The sequence below is a fragment of the Hirsutella rhossiliensis genome (assembly GCF_020360975.1).
Source record: "Hirsutella rhossiliensis strain HR02 chromosome Unknown scaffold00003, whole genome shotgun sequence".
Classification (NCBI taxonomy): Eukaryota; Fungi; Ascomycota; class Sordariomycetes; order Hypocreales; family Ophiocordycipitaceae; genus Hirsutella; species Hirsutella rhossiliensis.
The window spans coordinates 8276465-8300869 of NW_025408669.1; the positions used below are offsets into that span (position 1 = coordinate 8276465).

A 24405-nucleotide genomic window follows, 5' to 3' on the forward strand; every position below is an offset into this window, starting at 1 on the left:
AGTAGCTATAGGGGTATTAGGTCGAGCTATCTAGTTAAGTGCTAGTTATAAAGAAATAAGACTACTTATTATTATACTTTAATAGCTTCTTTATTTAGTTCTTAGCTAGCTTCTTAAAAGATAGTTAAGTATCTATTACTAATAGGCTTTATTAATAGAGATATATCTTATAGCTACTAGCTAAAAAGAGCTTTTATTAAAAAGTATTAGTTAGCTTATTTATAGATCTTATCTTACTTAGCTAGCTATAAAGAAGCTAGTAGGTTCTTAGTAGAAAAGGCTCCTAGGTATATTATATAGGTCTTCTTAATATAGTTAGTTATATAGCCTTTTAAGGGAGCTATTAAGATCTTAAGCTTTAAAAGCTACTACTTAATAGTATCTTTCTCTTAAAGAGAGATTAGCTTTATAGTACTAATAGATTCTATTATCGCTATATATATAATAGTTAGTAGCTTTATCTTATAGTAGTATTCCTTATAGTAACTCTTATAGTTACTTAAGGTAGTAGAAAAAGCTCTTTACTATATAAAGGTTAGCTTAAAAAAAAGGGAAGCTCCCTTTATAAATTCTATTACCTTAAGATAAAGAGGGGGCTTAAGAGGGTCCTATTTATTAAAGAAAACTAAATTAAAAATAGTTTTATTTATATAAGCTTATAGCTCCTTTACCTACTTATCTTAATTTTAAGGCTTTATAAGAATCGTCTTATATACTATAGGGGCGGTAGAGTCGTTTTTTAATATTATTATAAAAGAAGGTAGAAAAGTTAGTTAAAAATTAGCTTTTCTTATAAAAGGGGTAAAAAGAAGCTATAAAAGATATAAGAAAGGTGCCTTTTATAGTAGCTAAAAGGTATAGGAGTTCTATTCCTCCTAGGCTTATAACTCTTATAAAGAGAGATATAAGAAGTATATAAAAATATATAAAGGAAAAATTAAAAGTAAGGGGTTAAATAGGTAGGCTAAAGCTTTTTAATTCTTATAAGGGTAGTAGTTATAGTAAGAGAGAAATTATTATATTACCTTATTTATCCCCTTTTCTTTTATTTAACGCCCTTTTTTATACCTATTTAGTATCTCGATTAATAAAGAAGATCCTATTTTAATAAGTATAATCGTACCCTTATAGATATTAGCCTATTAAAGGGATAAGACCCTTAGTACTCTTTATTTAACTTCTTTCTAAGTATACCTAAAGGCTTTATAAAGACCTTAATTATTTAATTAGGTATCTACCTTTAATATAGTTAATTCGAATTTTTATTTTTCCCCTTTAAAGTAAAGGCCGCTAGTTATATAACTTTAGTAAAGATAAAGAGGTATAAAGTAAAGAAATTTCTAAGACTTATATTAATAGCCTAAGACCCTTAGAGCTATATATAGGACCGATAATTAAATAATTATATAGTTAATTACTCTATTAATCCTTAGCTATATACTATACGTACTTTAAGTATATACCCTCGTCCTTATTAAACTACTTAAAGAAGCTACTAATATCCTTTTAACTACTAAGCTTTTTACTAGTTTTTCCCCTCTTTTCTAGCTATTACTAGTATATCCGTCTTATCTCTTACTACCTTTATAAGAAGCTATTGCTACTTTTACTTCCCCTCTTACCTTTACCCTCCTCTTTATACCTCCTTTTAGATCCTTTTTTAAGCCGGTTTTTTAGCTTCCTTAGTCCCTCTTACTAAGAAATATCTTTAAGAGCTATAAAATTAAGCTATACTTTATAATAAAAGTAAGCCTAGCTTATTATATTATTATATATATATAAATAGTAACGAGAAAACGATGTTCTATCTATTAAATCTAACGCTTAGCTAAAGTTAGTAAAACCCTTTATATATAGATAGGTAAAGGAGATATTATAATTATATTTAATCTTTAGGCTAGGGAGTTTATTTAAATATTTCTAAATTATATTTAAAGCCTTAAAATATATTTAGTCGGGCTTAGCCGCGAATCTAATATAGGAAACTATAGATTATAAGATATCTAGCTTAGTAAATAAAGCTAAATATAATAGAGATCCTATTTCTTTTTAAAACTATAATAAATCTTCCTTAAAAGGTAATTCCTTCACTTTTATAAGCTTAAAGCTTACTATAGTAGGTAAATTTAAAGTTCCTAAGCCTTCTTTATTACGTTCCTTTAATTTATTTAAGTTGTAATTTTCTTAGTATATATATAGCTCTTTATTATTATAGTTTAATTTAATATTTAGACCTAAGAAGTCTTTAATATCTCCTAAGATAATAAAATCTAGGAATTTAAATAATTCTTTAAATAACCTTTCTTTTATTATAGATTTAAAGGGCCCTATAATAAGAAAGTCGTCGACGTAGATTACTAAGGCTATACTATAGTCCTTATTTATAAATACTCTTTTATCTATTAAAAGAGGAAGAAACCTAAGTTTATTTAGTATAATTTTTAAATAATTATACTAGAGCTTAGGACTTTATTTTAGGCTATATAATACCTTCTTTAGCTTTACTTTAACTTACTAAGTTTTATAAAGGTCTAGGAATTTAGTTAAATTAATTCCTTTAGCTTTATAAGCTAATTTATATCTTAAATAATATTCTTTAAGAGTATATTCTTCGTAGCTTATAAGAAGATTAATATCTACTTTACTATTAATATTAGTATATCCGAAAGTATTTATTATATCTATTTATAAAGCTTTAAATTTATAGATATTAGCTAAAATAAGTAGAATTCTAATTAATTTAGGTCTAGCTATAGTTAAGAAGGTATCTAGGAAATCTAAGATATAGATTTACTTAAATCCCTATTTTATAAAACGGGCTTTATTTTTTATTATATTATTTTAACTATTCTTCTTTATAGTATAGATATAGTAGCCTTTTATAGCCTCCTTATCCTTAAGGAGGAAGGAAAATTCCTAAGTTTTATATTTAATTAGCTAGACTATTTCCTTAATTATAGCTTCTTCTTAAAATACTACTTTAGAGCTATTTATTACCTATTTATAGGTCTTTAGAATTTTTAGATCCTAATTTTATATACTTACTAAAACTAACTCTCTATAATCCTAGTTTAGAAATAAGGTAATATTAAGGTATTCGATATAATTAGAATCGAACCCTTTTAGATTCTTAGGTAATTCTATAACTATTTTACTAGTAGTTAAAATAGGATTATTATTTAAAGACTCTTCTTTTATAAGCGGTAAGGGATATTTATCTCTAGGTTCTTTAATAGCTTCCTCTATAATAATATAGCTTTCTAGCTTATCTTTATTTTAAATAAAATTAATATTAAAGGTATTATTACTTCTAGAAATTTCTAGAATTTCTAAAAAAGAATTCTAAGTATAGTAATATCTTTAAATATAGTTATCTTTCTCTTAAAGAAAACCTAGAGTTTATATATATTTTCTAAAAAGCCTATTATTATTCCCTTAAACGCTCTATTATCTAGCCTATCTTTAAAGGCTTTATTCTTATAATATATAAGGCTTCTAAAGGTCTTAAATTTATTTAAGGTCTTAAAGGGTAGAATAATATTATCCCTCTTTTTTATAAGACTTTTTAAATCTTATTATAGAATATAGTAATTTATTATATAAATAGGTAGCTATTAAAATAGCTTCTCCCTATAGGTATTTAAGAAGCTTAGTAGTAAATAAAAGAGCTTAAATATTCTCTAATATAGTATAATTTATTCTTTTTATTCTATTATTAGATTCTAGCGTCCTAGTAAGACTAAAATTAAAGGTAATTCCTTCTTTTTTAAAGTAAAGCTTTATTTTGTATATAAATTCTTTAGTATTATTTAAAAATACTTCTTTAATCCTAGTATTTTTAAGGTTATTTTCTACTTTATTCTTAAATTCTAGGAACCTATTTAAAGATTCCCTCTTATTTTAAAGAAGGTATATTTCTAGATACTAAGTTCTTATATCTAGGAAAGAAATAATATAGTAATATTTACTATAAGTAAGTACTTTAATAAGCTCTTAAATATCTAGTACTATTTTTTCTAAATAGGAATAAGACTTATATAAGGGTTATTTATAAACCTTATTTATTACTTTAGCTTTAATATATATTTCGTACTACCTTATTTTATTTTCCTCTCTTAAAAGTATTTTCTTATAAAGAGAGATATAAGAAGTATATATAAAATATATAAAGGTAAAATTAAAAGTAAGGGGTTAGATAGGTAAGGTAAATTTATTTAATTCTTATAAAGGCAGTAATTATAATAAGGGAGTAATTATTATATTACCTTAATTATCCTTCTTTCTTTTATTTAACGCCCCTTTTTATACCTATCTAGCATCTTAATTAATAAAGAAGATCCTACTTAAAGAAGCTATTAATATCCTTTTAACTACTAAGCTTTTTACTAGTTTTCCCCTTTTATTCTAGCCGTTCCTTATAAATCTATCTTATCTCTTACTACCTTTATAAGAAGCTATCGCTACTTCTACTTCCCCTTATACCCCTACCTTCCTCTCTATACCTCCCTTTAGCTCCTTATTCCTCCTTCTATACTAGTGTTTTTTAGCTTCTTAGGTCCTTCTTACTAAGGGATATCTCTAAGAATATAAATTAGGCTATGCTTTACGATATACCCTATTAGTTATAGCTTACCTATTAAGGGTAAAGCTAAATAACTAGGCTAGTAAGTATATTAAGGAGGTCTTAGTCTATACTTATCTTTTACTTAAGAAATCTAAGACTTTGCCCTAGGTTCTTTTAGACTTACTTTTAGGAAAAAGGGGCCTAAGAAGGAATTAAGTCTTATAAGAAAGGGGGTCTTCTTTAAGGATAAGTCCTTAAAAAGGGGGCCTTTAAGAAGAATAAGTCTTAATTAAGCTAAGGGCCCTCCTTTAAGATAAGTCCTAGTTACTCTCTTTAGCTATAGACGCCTCCTTCCTTATATATACTATTAGCTCCTCTTATAGACTCTTAAGGCGGGCTTTTAAAGATAGCTTCTCTCGAACGTTTTCTAGCCTAATTTATAATAAAAAGATAGCTAGCTTTTACTTTAGTAAAAGCTTTATAAGACTATTAGCTTTTATTAATACTATTAAAACCTAATAAACGGAAATAAGTCCCTTTTAAACCTCTTAGTATAGCTAATACTAATAGATATTAATATACTATAGCTAGGTTAATAGCTTTACGTTTTCTATAATAATTTATTTAGTTTATATATTATTATATTCTATAGCTAATAAGGTTAAAATTTCTAGTCGTAAAGATATAAGTAGCTAGCTAAGAAAATCGCTTCTTTTAATACTTTTAAAAGAGCTAGTAGCCCTACCTCTATACTAAACGTTATAACGGTAGGTTACTTTAAAGCCTTTTAATTAATCGATCCTTAAAAAAGGGATATAATATACCTTTAAGAGCTCTTTCTATCTAAGGAATTATCTATAAAAGACGAATCGCTTAAATAAAAGAAGATTTCTATAGCTAGTTTCTTCCTTCTTTACCCTCCTTAGTATAGATTATATAATCTCGTTAAATAGAGAGAAAGGATAGCTCTATCTACTACTTCTTAGTGCCTAGGGTTAGGAATCTAGTTATACCTAGCTAGCTAAGAGACCGTAAAAGATATATCTAGTCTAGTAGAAATAGTTAAAAAACGTAAGGAGCTTATATTCTATTAATATAGGTGTTTAACTTACTTCCTATCTTAAAGGATAGATTAAGTAAAAGCTCTTTATTTAATATAAGTATAAAGGGAAGCTTCTTATTAAGGGAATTAAGAAGGAATTTATAAGCGACCTTATCGATATAAGCGTCCTAGGTAAGCTAGATAGTTTATTAGGACCTATTTTAAAAGATTTAAATCCCTAGAAACTACTTTAGCTCCCTTAGCTTAGTTATCTTATACCTTTATTATAGGCCTTTTATAGCCTCCCTAGTAGTTACTTCTTCTTCTTTTAGGTAGGCTTAGATAATATTATTTATATAGAAGAAGACTATAATTTTACCCTTTTATATTATATACAGTTCTTAAAGAACTTTCTCTAAGCTTAGGGCTTTAAGGGAACCTATTAAATACTATTACTATAAAAGGGGTAATCTTTATAGTCTATATAAAGCTTTCCTAAGCTATAGAACCTTTCCTAGCTATTAAAAGTAAGCTTTATACTTTTAAAGGAAGCTATATTTATTAGTCTTATAAATAAAGACCTACTTATTTTCGCGAAGTATAGCCTAATTTCGTAGTTCTTAGAGATATCTTTAGTATAAGGGGCCTAGGAAGCTAAAAAATAGGTTTAGAAGAAGGAGCTAAAAGGAGGTATAAAGAGGAAGGTAAGGGTAAGAGGGGAAGTAAAAGTAGCGATAGCTTCTTATAAAAGTAGCGAGAGATAAAATAGATATACTAGTAATAGCTAGAATAAAGTAGGAAAACTAGTAAAAAGCTTAGTAGTTAAGAGGATATTAATAGCTTCTTTAAATAAGATCTTCTTTATTAATTAAGATACTAAATAGGTATAAAAAGGGGCGTTAGATAGAGGAAAGAAGGATAATTAAGGTAATATAATAATTACTCCCCTACTATAATTACTACCCTTATAAGAATTAAATATCTTTGCCTTACCTATCCGACCCCTTACTTTTAAATTTACCTTTATATATTTTATATATACTTCTTATATCTCTTTCTATAAGACTTATAGCCTAGGACTTAATTTCCTATTACCGTTTTTTAAAGGACCTCTTTAAAAGACCCTATCTCTTTATATAAGGCTAGGTAGTCTTTCTAGGCTTAGAAAAACTAGTCTTTAAAAAGGTATTTTTCTAGCTACTTTTAGTTTACTAGTAGGTTTAAGAGGTCTCTTTTATATACCTTCCTTACTAATAGAGGCTTAAAAGGCTAGCTTACTATAAATGCTTTATAGGAACTATCCTTTATAGGTATAGGATAAAGGTCGGAAAAAGAATTAAAATAAAAGAAAGATTAATCTTCTTTTATAACCGTATTAAGCCCTATACCTTCCTTTGCTTCTTAAAGTAAGGATAAAAAGGCAGCTAGGTAATCTTTTAAGAGAGGTGCTTTTCCTACCCCTTTAAGGGCCGAAATAAAAAGACTAATATAAAAAGCTACTTTTAGATCTTCTTATTCTATAAGAGGAAGTATAGGGAGGTAAGTATATTCTAGCTCTACCGCTTTCTTATAGTCTCCTTCTTTATTTAAATTATTTAATTTAATAGCTTCTTATTCTTTAAAGTTAGTATTATCCTTAACTACTTTAATATTAGTTTCTACTTTTATTTCCTTATCTAGGACCTCTTCTTAAGGCTATTAAGAAGGGGGAATTTAAATATTTTAAATTAGCTAACGTTAAGAGAGTAAAGGGGGCTATTATTCCCTCTTTTTATTAAAGAAGCTAGATTTATAGAAAATTATATCCTTAGTTAAAATAACCTTTTATAAAAGAGGAATCTAAATCTAAAAGATATTTATAGAATTATAACTAATAAAGTAACTAATAAAGGCTCTAAGATTAAGCTCTCTTTTCTTCTTCCTTTTTAGCTAGGCATCGGTAGTTATAAGGTATACTTTATAGCTATAAGTATAAAGGTAAGCTAGCGAGGCCCTCTTTTTTATAAAGAGCTTAAGGGGTAATTTTTAGTCTATTCCTTAGGTAGTACTTATAAGGTCCTTAGGGTCCCTAAGGGTCCGGTTCTAAAGGTAATAAGCGGTCTTAATAACTTCCCTTTAATGGTTATATAGAATCCTTATATTAAGTCTTATTATATAGGCCCTTTTTATTATAGCACCCCTTAATCTTTCTACCCCTCCGTTCTAAGCCTAGGTAATCGGTGCTAATAGGAAGGGTAATATACCCCCTTTTTAAAGCTAATTTAAGATATCCTTTATAAATAACTCTCTATTAAACTATATCTTCTTTACCTTATAGCTAAAGTAGGACTTTATTTAGTTAATAAAGTCTTAGAGGGCCGACTAGTTATACTTACTTAGGTAGGTCTATAAGAAATAAAGGAAGACTATCCTTAAAAAAGCGTCTATAAAATTTATTACCTTAATAAAGCTTTCTTAATCCTTAGAGAAGTTAGTTTAGTTAACTTAAATTTCCTTATATAGCTAGTCCGGCCTTAAAAGGGTTCGTTTAAAAATTCCTCTCTTAGTCTTCCCTTAGCTATAGTATTTATATTTAACGGTCTTAAGGCCCTTTATTTATACGCCCTGCTATTAGCTTAGCTTATATAAAGCTAGGGGGCCTAGGTAACTAAGTTATATATACTAAAGAAGACCGTCTCCTTAGGCTGCTAAAAGAAGGTCTTTTATAGTAGACCTATTCCTCTTAGTAGGGAAAGCTAACTTTTTAAGAAGTTCCTTTTTAAGGATAGGTCGGAATTTAAGAATAAATTAACCGAATTTTTCCTTAATAAGCTTAATCGTCTAACTCTTTTAGACTAGCCTTATAGGCTTAGAAGTCGTATCTTAAAAGATTCCTTCCTCTTAAAGAAGGTAGAAGGAAATTAAGCTCGTTAAAAATTAAGGGTAAAAGGCTACTCTTTTTCGTCGAAGAATTTATATAGACCTATTAAGTAATTTTATTGTAAAATTCACCCTTTTATATATTTCTATTTATATAGTTAATTCCCTAGTAATAAGGTATTCCCTCTATGCTTTTATAAAAGACCGGAATTATAAGAGGGTATTATAGATATTAAGGGAAGCGCCGGAATTAAAGATAGCTAATTTTTATAAGGGATAATCGGTAGGCTCTAATAGTTAGTCTTATCCTTATTAACTTATATAGAAGATAAAGGCCGGATTTACTATACTAATAATTTTTCTTTATATTTATAGGTTAAATAAAGGTAGCGGCGCTAGTTACTATTTTATAGTAACCTAAATCTTATTTATCTCCTTTTCTAATAAGGGGTCCTCCTTAAGAGACTATTATATTATTTCTTATAGCTTCTTTAAAGGGTTAAATCCTTTAAGTCGTTTTCCCTTAAAGACTTACTAGTATTATAATAACCTATAGCCTAGGGATTTATAGGCTAGGCAGCTGTTTCGTTTAGTCTTTTATTTTTTTAAGAAATCCTTGTCTTAGTTTAGAAGGTCTACTTAAAAACCCCCCCTTTTTACCCCTTATTACTAATTTTAATAAAGAGGTTCGATTTCGACTAGTTCCTTAATTTTTCGACTAACGGACTAATAGGTCTATTAGGGGACTAGTCGGGCTAGACGGACTACTAGGGCCGGGCCCGGAGTAGTAATCGGAGCCGGTGCCGGGATAGGGGCAGCCGTTAAAGATAGGGTCGAGGCTGTCGAGGGAGGAGGATCCGGAGGGGCAGCAGCAGTAGCAGCAGTAGCGGGGACCGTAGTAGCAGGGGCTATAGTAGCTATAAGGGCAGTAGGTCGAGCTATCTAGGTCGAATACTAGCTATAAAGGAATAAGACTACTTATTATTATACTCTAGTAGCCTCTTTATTTAGTTCCCGGCTAGCTTCTTAAAAGATAGCTAAGTAACTATTACTAATAAGCTTTCTTAGTATAGATATATCCTATAGTACCTAGTAGAAAAGAGCTTTAATTAGGAAGTATTAATTAGCTTCTTTAAGGATTTCTTCTTACTTAGCTAGCTATAAAGAGGCTAAAAGGTTCTTAATAAAAAGGGCTCCTAGGTAGGCCGTATAGGTCTTCTTAATATAGTTAGTTATATAGCCCTTTAAGGGAGCTATTAAGATCTTAAGCTTTAAAAGCTACTACCTAAGAGTCTCTTCTTCTTAAAGAGAGATTAGCTTTATAGTACTAACGGATTCCGTTATAGCTATATATATAGTAGTTAATAGCTTTATCCTATAATAGTATTTCTTACGGTAATTTTTATAGTTACCTAAGGTAGTAGAAAAAGCTCTCTACTATATAGAGGTTAGCTTAAAGAAGAGGGTAGCTCCCTCTATAAATTCTATTACTCTAGAATAAAGAGGGGGCTTAAGAGGGTCCTACTTATTAAAGAAGACTAAATTATAAATAGTCTTATCTATTAAAGCCTATAGCCCCCTTACTTACTTATCCTAATCTTAAGGCTTTATAAGACTCGTCTTATAGACTATAAAGGTAGTAGAGGAATTATTTATTAATATTATTATAGAAGAAGGTAGAAAGGTTAGTTAAAAATTAGCTTTTCTAGTAAAAAGGGTAAAAGGAAGCTATAAGGGATATAAGAAAGGTGCCTTTTATAATAGCTAGAAGGTATAGGAGTTCTATTCCTCTTAGGCTTATAACTCTTATAAAGAGATATATAAGAAGTATATAAAAATATATAAAGGAAAAATTAAAAGTAAGGGGTCGGATAGGCAGGGTAAAGCTTTTTAATTCTTATAAGGGTAGTAGTTATAATAAGGGAGAAATTATTATATTGCCTTATTTATCCCCTTTTCCTCTATCTAACGCCTATCTTTATACCTATTTAGTATCTCGATTAATAAAGAAGATCCTACTTAAAGAAGCTACTAATATCCTCTTAACTACTAAGCCTTTTACTAGTTTTTCCCCTTTATTCTAGCCGTTGCCGGTATATCTATCTTATCTCTCGCTACCTCTATAAGAAGCTATCGCTACTTTTACTTCCCCTCTTATCCCTACCCTCCTTCTATACTTCTTTTTAGCTCCTTCTTCCTTCTTCTATACCGGTCTTTTAGCTTCCTAAGTCCCTCTTACTAAGGGATATCACCGAGAACTACGAAATTAAGCTACGCTTCGCGATAATAAAAGGTAAGGCTAGGACCTTATATAAAGGTATTTACCTTTAATACTAGTTTAAGTATTAGCTTAAACCTTAGCTATTATATATATAAAGTAGTATAGGCTATATATATATATATATATATATATATATATATATATATATATTAAATAGTAGTAGGTATATAGTTAGATCTTTTATAATATATTATTACTTTTAATAATAAATACTTATAATATATCCTTTTACTTATTATATAATACTTATATAAACTCTTATATAAAGCTTTTTACTAGACTCTTATATTTATACTTAATACTTATACCTTCTTATACTTATATATTATAATTATAACTAGAAATAATAATAATAATAATAATAATAATAATAATAATAATAATAATAATAATAGTTTTCTTTTCCCTTTAGCTTTAAAAACTTATTTAGTAGAATAATTAATTAAAGATAAACTAATTAAGCTATTATATTTAATACTTAATCTTAAACTTAGCCTTAAACTTTAAGCTTCTTTAAGTAAAGACCTAACATTATAATATAAACGCTTTTATTCTATTCGCATTAGTTATCCCTATCTATTTTAAAACGCCGCCGCTAAATCTTCTTTAAAATGCTTCGCGGCTTAACGGGACGCGACCCGCTCCCGGAATGCTCTCTTATATGCGTTTGAATAACGCTCCTAGGAGTATTACTTCCTCCCGGGAGATTATCAGAGTTTCGCCCGAATGACGTCCGTCCAAGTACATTAAATCCCATAGGGAGCGGCGAACTAGCCCTCGAAATAACAGCTTGGGAGCGTTGGCGTGTGTTGAGGTGCGACATCATGCTCGCCATAACCGTGTGCGCATCTCCTACCTGCGAGGGCGGCGTCGATGGCATCCCGAGAACCGGATAGGCCGTCATAGAACCGCGGCTTGAGGGTCGGCTAAGGGGGCTGTACCGTGCTTCGCTTGCCAGTGTTAGACGGTCGTTATAGACAGGGGCTCTAGCCAGGGACCGGCCGGCTCTAGGCGACGATGCAGTAGAATTCCGGCTTGGTGACGAGGCGCCGGTGGAGCTATAAGCCACGGTTTCTATTCTCGCCTCCTCTAGGCCGGCGGGCGTGTCACTTTCGGCTCGTAATGATCCCGGGTCCTCGTTAGTCACCGCCTTTCGAAGCTCTTCGAGATCTAACGGGCCCGAGGGCAACTTGCTCAATCTCCGTATTGACCTCTTGTTCTTCTCCACGAATATACTCATTGCCCTCGACGCTCCGGCATTCTCTCGATTGGCAACCACACTCAACACGCCAGTGCTCTTCCCTCGCTCCTGGTGCACGGCGTTTAGCGTGGGTTGGGCCGGCGTATTGGCGCGCGCCCCTTGACGTGCATATTCCAGACTGGATTGGACCTGCGACATGAGCTTATCAAAGTCGATCTTCTGATTTGGGCTACTTCGAGACAGGTAGCGTGAAGAATGCTGCTTGGTGGCCACATTGCTCTCCGCTCCATTCGCGAGGCCGAACAGGCTGCCGTCGTGTATGTACCGCCGGACCAGAGCCCATCGCGAACGGGCCGGGTTGAGTTCCAACTCGGGACGATAGACTGAACATTGCGCCAGCTGGGCGTAGAATGTAGCTAGTCGACAAGCCATGCGCTCCAGTATCTGGAGCAGGACCGCAGAAAGGGCGATGAGGCGGTCAGAGCTGTGGTCGGGGTCATCTTCAGTATCCGGCGTGGGAAAGTCTGCGGCAATGCTATCAAACGCGTCCATGCCAATACAGGCCTCCTGCCGAAGGTCCTCGAGAAGCTCAATGTCAAGTTCGACGCTCTTCGCTGCATAGGCAAAGACGCCGCGTTCTTGAAACCGCAACGATGCGTCCCCGTCACATACAAATTGTCCCACGAGCCCTACCTCATTAGTACAGGCCGCGGCGTCGGCGCTTAGTTTTGCTCGGGCGACGGTGCCGAGTACATCCGGCAGCTTCGTGTCCGATCCGGGACCGCTCGTGTTGGCGAGGACAAAGGACAGCCTGAGAACAAGCTCCTGCAGCTTAGCCCCGAATAGAGCTGCGAAGCCCCCTTGTAAAAGTCGGCTTTGATAAGCATAAAACGTTCGCACAGCGATGATGTTCGGAAGCGTTTCCCGCAGCCAGATGTTATTGCTGCCGGCTGGACTGTGCGACGAGGACGATTCCAGTGACGCGCCCATGATCTCGTACATCTCGAACTGATGCGACACCAGCGTTTCAACCGTTGTGCGGAGATAGGAAGCCCATAGGTCATAGAAAGTCGACAGCTCGTTTTCCCCATGATACTCTGGCTTTGGCGTCAAGTGCCCGACAAAGTACTTGGTCAGCAAGCTTCTCACCTCGGGGTTGTTCGTGTGCGCCAGGTTATCAAACGATTTTGAGCAGTCAACCCCGGCATTTGATTTTATAATCAGTGTTCCTCCCGGGTGCATCGGGCAAAAGTCCGTAACATCGTAGATGCTTCCATGTACGCCGATCCACATACGCGATTCTGGCCGGTGGCCGGTGTGCAAAGCTAGCTGCGAAAGTGGGATAGTAGGCAAATTGCAAGGGAGAGGCCTCGGCGTCACGAATATGTCGAGCATAAACCGTCTTTCAGCAAATGCCTTGTTTAGTATGAGGTCAACATTGTCCATCGTAGCCGTTCGGTACTTGTAAATTGCATTTCGGATTCCAGTCATTACTGCGTCGAATACGCCAAGGGATCCGCAGACGTAGAGATGGCCGCCCAGGCCTCCTTGCTTCTTCGACATAACGAGGTCGCAGATTGTTGAGCCTTGCTCCACGAGGAGGGCGTCGATGTAGCGCGGTGGGACTTGCTTCTCCACCAAGTCGTGTGCCTCGGAGTCGTAGGCCAGGCCCCTCGAGTCTCTCGAAAATGCCACATGGACTTTCATAAAGTCCAACTTTACAAGTTCGCGCAGTTCGTCTTCGAAACAGAACTTCTCGCGAGACTGGACCCCCAAGTACAAGTGATTTGTGCCACCAGACAGTCCGCTGGCGGCTAGTCGAGCCTGCCAGAATCCTCGAAACGGGGCAACCCCGCTCCCCCCCGCGAAGAACGCGCAAGGCGCCATAGAGTCAAAGGGCAACTGGAAAGCTGCGGGGCGAGAGACGCCAATGAGAATCTCATCGTTGGATGGCATTTCTTCGCAAACTGGGAGTGGGTTCAAGAATCCACTGCTGACACCGACTTGTGTCGTGTCTTCCTGTCTAGCAAACGTGGAGTAGAGTTTGTACTCGGCGCGTGACACAACCAGGTCGACGGTGCTCGGCAGAAGTTCCTCGGCATAACTCGCGATCGAATATGTCCGGGGGACTTCCAGAGGAATTAGCTCGGCCAACCACGACAGGTCTTCCAGGCTGAAAGCCCTGTCCCAGATGTGCGGCGATGTGTCCATGAGCGCGTCCTGGAGCATGTCTCCCAACGAGCCACGTACTGGCCACTCGTCTGTAGCCAAGACTTGGAGAACAGAGGGAGATGAAGCGTGCAGGAGGGTGTGCACCTTTAGCGCAAGATCCTTGGTGATGGGTGCAAGGTGCCCGTGACGGAGAATATCCGTCACCGTCAGCTTTCGCCAGTTGTTCCGTTTAACAGACGCGAGATGATTACCGAAGCGATTCCACGTGTCTTTGAAGTCGACTACACTGTCGATATGCTCCTCCAGGCCAAACGCAGCGGCAACTTTGGCGCACTCCTTCCAGCTGTTCAGTGGCATTACCGCGAGACGATCACCGGGCATGAATGTGATTCCTGTCTCCTGTATGTCCAAAGTTACGAGGGCCATTGAACGGTTCGGATCCGAGTCGACGGGCATTCTGTTCAAGACTCGGGAAACATAGCGACACTCTTCAAAGGTGCCTCGCATCTGGTGGGGCTCGACAGACAAGTTTCCGCGGTAGGGCTCAAGACGTTCTTTCATGGCTTCAGAGAACTGGCGATGTGTCTCCTCCCATGGCCTGGAGCCATCAGCCGCGCCAGAGGCGCCATTGGTCTCCGAGCGGCCTGTCTTGGCCGCAACCTCGAGTATGCCGAATACCTTGTATCGGTGTACTCCCATAAATCCGCGTTCGCCTGTGTATGCTTCGACAATGCCATCCAGAACGCCAATAAGGCGTGGATCTCCAGACTTTTCGACAAACTCGGGAACTCGATAGTGATACTCTATAGCCGCAATAAAAGCACGCAAGTTGGATGGAAGCCAGGCTCTGAGGTGGACACCCTCGGCGCCGAGAAAGGAAGTGTACCTACCACAGGTAAGTCGGTATTTGTTCTGCGCAATATCCTACCACGAGGCATCACTTACTTCTTCCGACCCAGAAAAGCATCCATCACCAGGTAAGGGGGAAATTGCAAGCCAGACGACGCAGGACATCGCTTGGATAGGGGCGCCGAAAATTTGGCCCAGCGTACCCACTGTTGAACTGGTACATAATTTTCACCAGAGTTGGGGTTTGTCGAGATGGAATGAAAGGCGTTGGGCATTCGTTCGAGGATCTCTTTCAGGCGAATCATTTCCTGCAGCAGATCTTCAACGTTCCTATGCATTACATGTTCTTGACAGGCGGCAATTGCGTCTGGCCCATGCTGGAAGGATGCTATTCAAGACGTCAGCCTGTGTAATTTGCAAACAGTAAAACAGACGGCCACAACCGAGCGTACCTGAAGTCTCTGCTACGCCCTTCAAAAAAGTCACTTCTGCTCTTTCGCCAAACATGGGCCAGCGTAGCTCCATGTTGTCGAAACGGGCGAGATACGGATAAGTAGAGGTGGCGTCCTTGATCTTCAGATTGTAGGAGGACTGGTCGACAAAGGTCAGGTGCGGCAGCGCTCGTCCCATGCGATGAGAAACGTGATAGTACGGCAAAGCGATGCTTCTTGGAATACCACACAGTTCTTCGCCGAGGTCGTCACCCATGAGACAGTTTGGCCGAGTTTTCGTGGCGAGGACCGAAGTCACGCCCTCATTGCCGTCGTATTTGTCTTCAAAGCGGTATATGGAACAGAGCAAGCCCAAAGACACAAGGGCAGCCCAAAGGGCACGATCTGGTATGACCGCCTCTGTCCCTTCGACGATTGGAAGCGCAGCAATGGCCTCACGAACACGGCCCCGTGAAACGCATCCCGGCATCCTCTCGCAGAGGTCAGACCATATGCGGCCGGCTGATCTTGCAAGAGCACCAGCTGCTTCGTCGTAGTCTGGCGGGCAGAAGCCGTGCTCGGTGCTAAGGTATCCGTCACGCCAGCCTGTTCGTGGGCCAATCTCTTCCGCTCGCAACATGACCTGCCTTGCTGGTGCTCCCAGCGCAACGGCAAGAACGTCTTGCTCTTTGCCATTGAGTGCGTCTAGCTCCGCTTGGCTCTTGGTAGCATCGATCTCTTTTGTGGAGGGGATGTTTCTGTACAGCAACTGATTGATGGACTTGCGTTCTCTGATGGCGAATGTCAGTATATGAACAAGTCATGAAACATAGAAGAAACAAGTACCTCATGCGAAGCCATTCGACAGGATCAACACCTCTGGGAATCTTCTTCTGTCAGTTTCACTACTGATACACTGACCTCGATGACCTGTTGGCTTACGTCAAATGCAACATGAAGGTCTCCTGGTTGGGAAAAGCCAGAGAAGGAGCAGCCTCGTGGCCCTCTGCTCTGTGGGCTAGATTCGGCAAAGCAAGAAGGGTACTTCTCCCTAATAGACCCGGCCACTGGGCAAGATCGCTCGGAGGCGGCTGTCATGTTGATTATAGGCCTGTTGAGCGAGGCTATACGTTGTGGCGGCCAAGACAAAGAAGTAATGTATATCTAGGAGTAAAAGAAGGCCAAAGGTCGAAATCCTGTCAAGAGCTTAGGCGAAGTTTTAAAGGAGTATGGAGAAGTGCTAGGCTAAATAAAAAGGACTTATCCGCATCGCTTTATATGCTCAATTGCTCTAACGTCTGCTGCCTCCATGACTCGATTAGACCGGACCAGAGACCATAAGTGTAAAGCTGAGACTGTTTTAGCTGTTTATGGGACGCAAATGGTTTGATTGACACAAAGTTACCCTTTGGACCTTTAAGGCTGAAAATTAACGGCTTCTAGTAGAGCGTCCTTTTTCCTTCTGTTCACTTTTCTTTATGAAGTATGAATTTATAGATTAATAATAGAAAGTGCTGTCGGGGCCACCGAATCGGGTGGGAGGTGCCGCCGCTTTCGGTTGTCTCGACAGTGAAGGGCAGGAGCAGCCCCCGATGCAACTACAGTATATTACCCTACCCGGCTTGGGTCAGTCAGGCTACGTAGCTATTAATAATACGTAGCAACCCAGCCAGGGGGCGGGCCGTCTACATGACTAACTTTATGGGGCCAGCTGGGTTAAATGATTGGTCCCTGACAGCGAGGACCAGATTTCATGTCAGAAATCTTCGTCTCCCGGCTCTTTTGCTGCGGGACTACTTCGTACACGTCCTCGGGAACTTAAGCCGCCAAGCATACTCGCTCTAGGGGGGCTGTTGGTTGCAGTGTCCATCAACTCCAGGTCAACTACAGAATCCCCCTCTTCGACCATCATGTCCCTGAACCGACTCCCCGCAGAGATTCTGCTTTATATCTTCCGCTTGCTGGGTTCAGCCTTCTTCCGCCAGGATCTTCATCGCCTCCTCATCTCTAAGTGGTGGTATCAACTTGCTTGGCTAGTGTTCCTCCAAGATCTCGACTTCTCCGCAGAATCGCTTCAGAACTTTATTATCGCATCCAAGAGGGAGGGCATGATTGGTTCGATAGAGAACCATGTCGTGACAGTCAGCCTTGGCCTTGATGGCTTCGAGGACTGGCATTCGGCACAAAATGGCGCGGAACCATCAGAGATCGACTTCCACGTCGTCGATACGTGGACATTCGAGTTAAATGGGTGCCTTGCTGCTCTTGCCAGTATACTCCAACGATGTACCAGGTTGCAGTCTCTCAAACTTAAAGCGCGACCGGAGCGCCATGACCCCCGGGCGGGCCTTGCGCGGCGGGATTATTTGAAGGTGTTGCCTCTAGCCGGCCTCGTGTCAATCGGCCATCTTACTTGCCTCGAAATTGATACAGCCGGCACATATCTCCTAGGTGAAAGCAATACCCCCAGAACCTACCTTCACCTTTGCGATGTGATCGGTACAATGCTTCCGACTCTTCGGCGACTACGCTGCCGCATTAGCACCATTTGTCCTTATATCTTAGATGCCCCGGAAAAAGGCCCCCTTCTTAGTCTCGAGGACGTTATTATCAACTTGAGTCTCTCAGAACTCTCTAGCTTAGATACTTCATATAGGTACCCCAACCGCTGTGGGTACATCGTTACAAGCAACGGTTTTCCTCGATTAAAGGCAGATATGGAATCCCACGCGAGAGCGCTGGTGCAGGTAATGAAAAATCCCCGTATTGTCAGGATCGTGTCACACACGTTTCCTGGCATGAAAATGCATTCGTTTGATGCTCTAACGGGACGTAACATGGTACTTGCGCCCGCCGCGCTATGGGATGCCGACGGTGAAGAGGTGGAAGAGAGAGTCGCAGCTGAAGATCTCTTCGACTCTGATTCTTCATCCTAGGAGTTCTTGTTGCAGAGTCTCGGAGGTTGACATGGAAAATAAGATGGATATCATGTTCGACTATAGGCACGAGGAATTACTCAGGACATGAAGCAGAACACGGGGCAGTTTATCATCTCCTCTATTCCCTCGGCCTATTTAATAAAATTTGATTCCTCTATACACGGCAACGAGTTGCTCCCGCGACACATTAGCCCCGTATATAAGGCTAGGTACCAATCGCTCGTTATATATTGCGCGATGTGGACGGCTATAACTGCATCTGTAAGTGATATCGGCCTGTCTAAAGCCGAGAATTATAGAGAGCGTTGTTTTCCGATTTACAGCCGGTGATGATGGTTCGGCTTGATTGAAAAGGTCTTGCAAGCAGTCGCGTATAGTGTTCCTAAAGTTAACGATGATTTGGGTTTCTTCGTCTGGCAAGCCGGGGAACGTAATGAACTCTGGTGAGACGGCTAGACGCTGTAATAGAGCGGTCGCGGTCTGACTCTAATTAATAACATCTGTTAAATTTTTACTCGGCGACGAATAGATGGTTTCTACAATAATGGTCGAAGTGGTATAAGGGGAAAGGGCCATAGAGCTTATCTTTAATAATAATATGAGATATAGCCGTCTTTAAAATCTAGTAAGCGGTCCTCCACTCTATATCTTCGGCATTTGTCTTAAGAGCCTGCGGGTTTTCATCTTGTCTGAGTTTATAGAACCACTCCAGCGATGTTTGGGTGCGTGTCGTGGTCGTGGCCTTATTGTCTCGCTCCCAAGGAATGATGCGGGGAGCCTCATCGTAGGTTTCTCCGCCCTAGATCCGCCCAAGGCAATCAAAAGTCAAATTTTCAAGCTAGAAAAGGACATTTACTAGCTGCCATGCGCTACGTGGTTGGTACTTAGCAGGCACTTAGCTTGCTATAGTAGAGTTAAGAACCCGACCCTTAAGGCACTCTATAAGGACGTATAGAAAGCTAAACCTATTAGACGGCGAAGTATTAAAGAAGAAAACGTATAGAACCGGTATATTTATACGGCTATTAAGTAGTTTTATCGTTGCGATTTCGCTTAGTATATCTATAGTAAATTCGCGGGCGTAAGACGGATCTACTAGTATATAGTAAATCCTAGCAGTCTAGTAGACGCTATCGGAGAAGGCGACCTTTAATACTAGGTTATTTATCCTATATATAAAAGACTTTAAAATAATAGTATAAGAAATGCCTCTTCTTATAGTTTTATCTTAAGCCTTAAGGGAAAGAAGTACTACTACTTATTATAGGCTAAGGCTACTTACTTATTAGCTTCGGAATATATTAATACCTAATACCTATAAGTATCACGACCTAACGAGAATCTTAAAGACCTAATAAGGGTCCTAGTAGGCTATAGACTAATATATAGCTATTAAAAGTTAAGCTTACGCCTATACGTATTAATAGGCGCGCCCCTTATCCCTATAAGCGGAGACGATACTATCGCTATATCCGGAAGCATAGAATGCGGTAGTTAACCTAAGGGATACTAAGAAAGTTACTTAATAGATCCGGATAACTATAAGCTATCGGATTAGTAGGGAAACCTATTCCCCCTTATACTTTATATATATATATATATAGTTATACCTATCGACTCCTTCTTTTAGGTAGGATAGAGTAATATATACCCTCTTTCTTTAATATTAAGACCTAATAACTAGTAATAGTTATAAGCTTAGTATATAGCTATAGCTATTATCCCTTTATATTATTTAATTAATTATAATATTAGGAAGTAAAGCTATTTATAGCCCCCTCTTATTATCGCGTACTCTATATACGTTAATTAACGCTGTCGCTTATATCTAATAGGCGGCTATATCTTTTTTATAAGAGTTATAAGCCCGGGAGGAATAGAATTCCTATACCTTCCGGCTACTATAAAAAGCCCCTTTTACCCCTCTTACTAGAAAAGCCGATTTTTAACCGACTTTTCTACCCCCTTCTTCCGTAACGATATCGAAAAACGACTCCTCTACCATCCCTATAGTCTATAGGATGATTCTTATAGAGCCCTAAGATTAGGATAAGTAGGTAAAGGAGCTATAGGCTCGTATAAATAGAACTATTTATAATTTAGTCTTCTCTAATAAGTAGAACCCTCTTAAGCCCCCTATTTATCCTAGGATAATAGATTTTATAGAGGGAGCTTCCCTCTTCTCCGAGCTAACCTCTATATAATAGAGAGCTTTTTCTACTACCTTAGGTAACTACGAGAGTTATTAAAAGGAATACCTCTATAAAATAAAACTGCTAACTACTGCTTATACGGTAATAACGGAATCTATTAGCTAATCTCTCTTTAAGAAGAAAAGACTCCTAGGTAGTAGCTTTTAAAGCTCGAGACCTCGATAGCTCCCTTAAAGGGCTATATAACTAACCGTATTAGGAAGACCTATACGGCCTACCTAGGAGCCTTTTTTACTAGGAACCTACTAGCTTCTTTATAGCTAGCTAAGTAGGAAGAGATCCTCGAGGAAGCTAATTAATACTTCTTAATAAAAGCTCTTTCCGGCTAGTAGCTATAGGATATATCTCTGCTAATAAAGCCTATTAGTAACGGTTACTCGACTATCTTTCGATAAGCTAGCTAAGAACTAAATAAAGAAGCTACTTAAGTATAATAATTATAATAATAAGCAGTCTTATTCCTTTATAGCTAGCACTCGACCTAGACGGTTCGACCTATAGCCCCTATTACTACGGCCCCCGCTGCTACTACTATAGCTGCTGCTCTTCTAGCTCCTCCTCCCTAGAAAGCCTTAACGTTATCTTTAACTATAGCTACGGCCCCGGCCCCGGCCCCGGCTCTGCCTCTTACTCCGGGCCCGGCCCTAGTCCCGTTAGTTAGACCGGCCCGACTATTCCCTTAATAGACCTTTTAGTCTATTAGTCGAAAAATTAAGGAACTAGTCGAAATCGAACCTCTTTATTAAAATTAATAATAAGGGGTAAAAAGGGGGGGTTTTTAAGCAGACCTTTTAGACCGGGATAAGGATTCCTCGAAGAAATAAATAAGGAGGAATCGACCTACCTACTAAGTATATAAAAAGCCTTATCGGCTAGAAGACTACTATTAAGTCTTTAAGGAAAACCAACCTAAAGGAATTAACCCTTTAAAGAGGCTATAAGAAATAGTATAATAGTTTCTTAAGGAGGACCCCTTATTATAGAAAAAGATAGATAAGATTTAGGTTACTAAGAAATAGTAACTAATAACGCTGCTTCCCTTATTTAAGCTATAAATTTAAGGAAAAATTATTAGTATAGTAAATCTAGCTATTATCTTCCTTACTATTATAGAGTAGGTAGAGGTATATATATAGGTACCGTTTATAAGATAATATTAATAAGCTATATAAAGCTCTTTTATATATAGCTAGCCCGCCCTTATATATATAGGTATAACGACCGGTATTATTCCTAAGGGATAAACCTATCGAGGGGTTTATATTAGTAAATATAATAGGGCGTGGTCTAAGCAATAATAAGTATATTACGTTAGTAATAAGTCGGAGGTTATAGACTATAAACTATAACTAAGTAATTAAGTAATTAGAATTAAAGGTAAGATCGTAATAAAGATCGTAATAATTATAATATTAAAAGCTATCGAGCTATCTATTTAAAGGAGTATTCTATTCCCTCCTTATATACCTTAAGAGCTTCCCTAGATCGCCGAGAGTACTAGGTAATCCTATAGCCTAGGAGCGCTAGAGCACTAATACGATCCTACGATCTTAGCCGTAGAGTATTAGAGCGCTAAAGTAACCTATCGCTCTAAACTTAATTAGCCCGTCGGTCTATCTAATATTCCTTGCTCCCTACGTTACGTGCCCTTATAATATATACTAGTCCCCGCGGTTTGCTAGACTATAGTCGTAATAGGATGCCTCCCCTCCTTTTAGTCTTACCCTTAAGACCTACTACCTTAGCTGCTATATATAAATATACCCTTATTGCGTTATATATAAGTATATTATTCCTTATTCCTTTATCCTTTTAAGATATACTACTAATAGTATATCTAGTTATATTTAAAAATCCTATTTTTATAACTCCGATAAATCGCGTTAACGATTAGAGCTAGCGTCCTAGACCGAGATCTATAGTATTAAAATTATACCTTACTCTTATTATTTTCGGTTAAGCTTAACTTATAAGGTTAGCGAGCGTTCTAATCGGTGTTTTAAATATACCTTTATAGGCCGTTCTTATAATAGTTATAATATAGCGTCCGCTTATTTATTTTATCCCTTTCCTTCCTTATTATTCTTTTCGCTAATATTCCTTCTTTTTTAGTTTATTATATTATAAATTAATAGTAAAAGATTAATTTAGATAAACGGAAAGTAAAAGAAGTATTAAAGGAAGCAATAGCTCGCTTAGCTTAGAATAGGAAATAAAAGCGTTTCCTAAAAGACCGAGGTAGTAAGTTATTTTAGCGGGGTATATAAGCTATTAATAAAGAAGATAGTATAATGCGTTCTCCTTAAGATAAATTAGTTCGTTTATTAAATAAAGAAACTATTACTATTAGCGAGGTTTAATTATTTAGTGCCTTAGACGTATTAAACTAAGATACTATTCTTAGTAACCTTATATTTCTAAGTAAAGGTTCGCTTAGTAGAACTATTAAAGTAGAGAACTATAGTAGGTTAAATACTTAAGTAGCTTCTATATATTTTCCTCTAGTTTATATCCTTTCTATTTAATAAGGTATTCTTATTACTAACCTTATTTTCTTATATCTAGTATTTATTTTATTTTATATTCTTAATTATTATTAACTTCGATTTTTTCTTATAGTTTAGCTTTTTATAGCGCTAGTTCTAATAATAAGATATAAAATATTAGGTATATCCGTGTTATTATTAGTAGTATAAGTTTATAGTTAACTTTTAAAATAGTTTTCTTAACCTTAAATAGTTTAAGGTTCTTAAAATCTAATTTATTACTTAGTTATTTTATTTTAATATTTCGTTATACGAGGTAGACTATATCTCTCTCTTAAAAGATTAGTCCCTATAATCTTTTCTAATTATAGTAAGTAGATATTTATTCTCTAATAAATTAAAGTTCTTATTATATCTATTTATATAATCTTTATAGTTAATCTACTTATAGTATTACTTATTCCGCTTATAGTCCTTATTAAGTAACCTTAAATGCTTCTAGGTTATATCCGTAATTAGTATATACTAGTAAGAGCTTAGTTATTTCTATAACTAAGCTATTATAAGTTAGTTTTACTATTAGTAGCTATTTAACTTAATTGTTTTATTTATAGCTAATATAGTATTATAAATATTATTTAAGCGTTTAGTTAAGTCGTTTTATTTATCTATCTATTTATAAGTAATAAGCTATATTAAGCTTATATTTCGTCCTTAATTATACTATAAGAGCTTACTAAAACTTAGCTATAAATATACTTCCTCTATTAAAGATAATCTTATTTAATAGTTTATAATTACTAATAATTATTTATAGGGATATATATATTAGCTCTTCTATATTACTTACTTCTTTATATAGTAAGAAGTATCTATACTTTATTAATTAATCGGTAATAATAAATATACTATTATACTTAACGTTAGTTATAAGTTCTTTTAATAGTAGTAGCTTTATAATATAATTAAAAGCTATTAAATCCTATAGTTTCTCTAGTACTAATAGCGGTTATAATTCTCTATATAGCTTATATCGTTTAGCTTTACTTTATATATAAAGTTTATATTTTTTAACAACTTATTATACTACTTCCTTAAGCTATAAAAAGTTATATTATTATTTAATCCGTTTTATTATTCTTTAGATTCCTTAGTATCTATATATTAAATATTTATATATATCTTATATAACTTTATCTTATAACGCTAGTAGTATCTAAATTTTTTTCTTATATATTAAAACTTCTAAATATTTTATATTATATCCCTTTAATACTTTATATTCTTTTATTTATTTTAGGATCTTTTAGTATATTAAGTTATTAGGTTATACTTTAAATATTATATTTAGCTATTATTACTAGTAGT

General features: G+C 36.5%; 2 protein-coding genes across 2 annotated transcripts; one reads left to right on the forward strand and one right to left on the reverse strand.

Moving 5' to 3' along the window:
• Positions 1-11753: 11753 nt before the first annotated feature.
• Positions 11754-16497, reverse strand: HRG_04175 (cytochrome b5-like heme/Steroid binding domain-containing protein; the record flags this gene model as incomplete). The annotated part of the gene is made up of 7 exons (XM_044862646.1): positions 11754-11804; positions 11894-15005; positions 15065-15356; positions 15421-15461; positions 15516-16190; positions 16246-16286; positions 16342-16497. 7 exons carry the CDS (start codon positions 16495-16497, stop codon positions 11754-11756), a joined length of 4368 nt encoding a protein of 1455 aa, XP_044723672.1.
• Positions 16498-17309: 812 nt separating this feature from the next.
• Positions 17310-20358, forward strand: HRG_04176 (uncharacterized protein; the record flags this gene model as incomplete). Its single annotated transcript, XM_044862647.1, has 2 exons — positions 17310-17629; positions 20352-20358. 2 exons carry the CDS (start codon positions 17310-17312, stop codon positions 20356-20358), a joined length of 327 nt encoding a protein of 108 aa, XP_044723673.1.
• Between the last annotated feature and the right edge of the window lie 4047 nt (positions 20359-24405).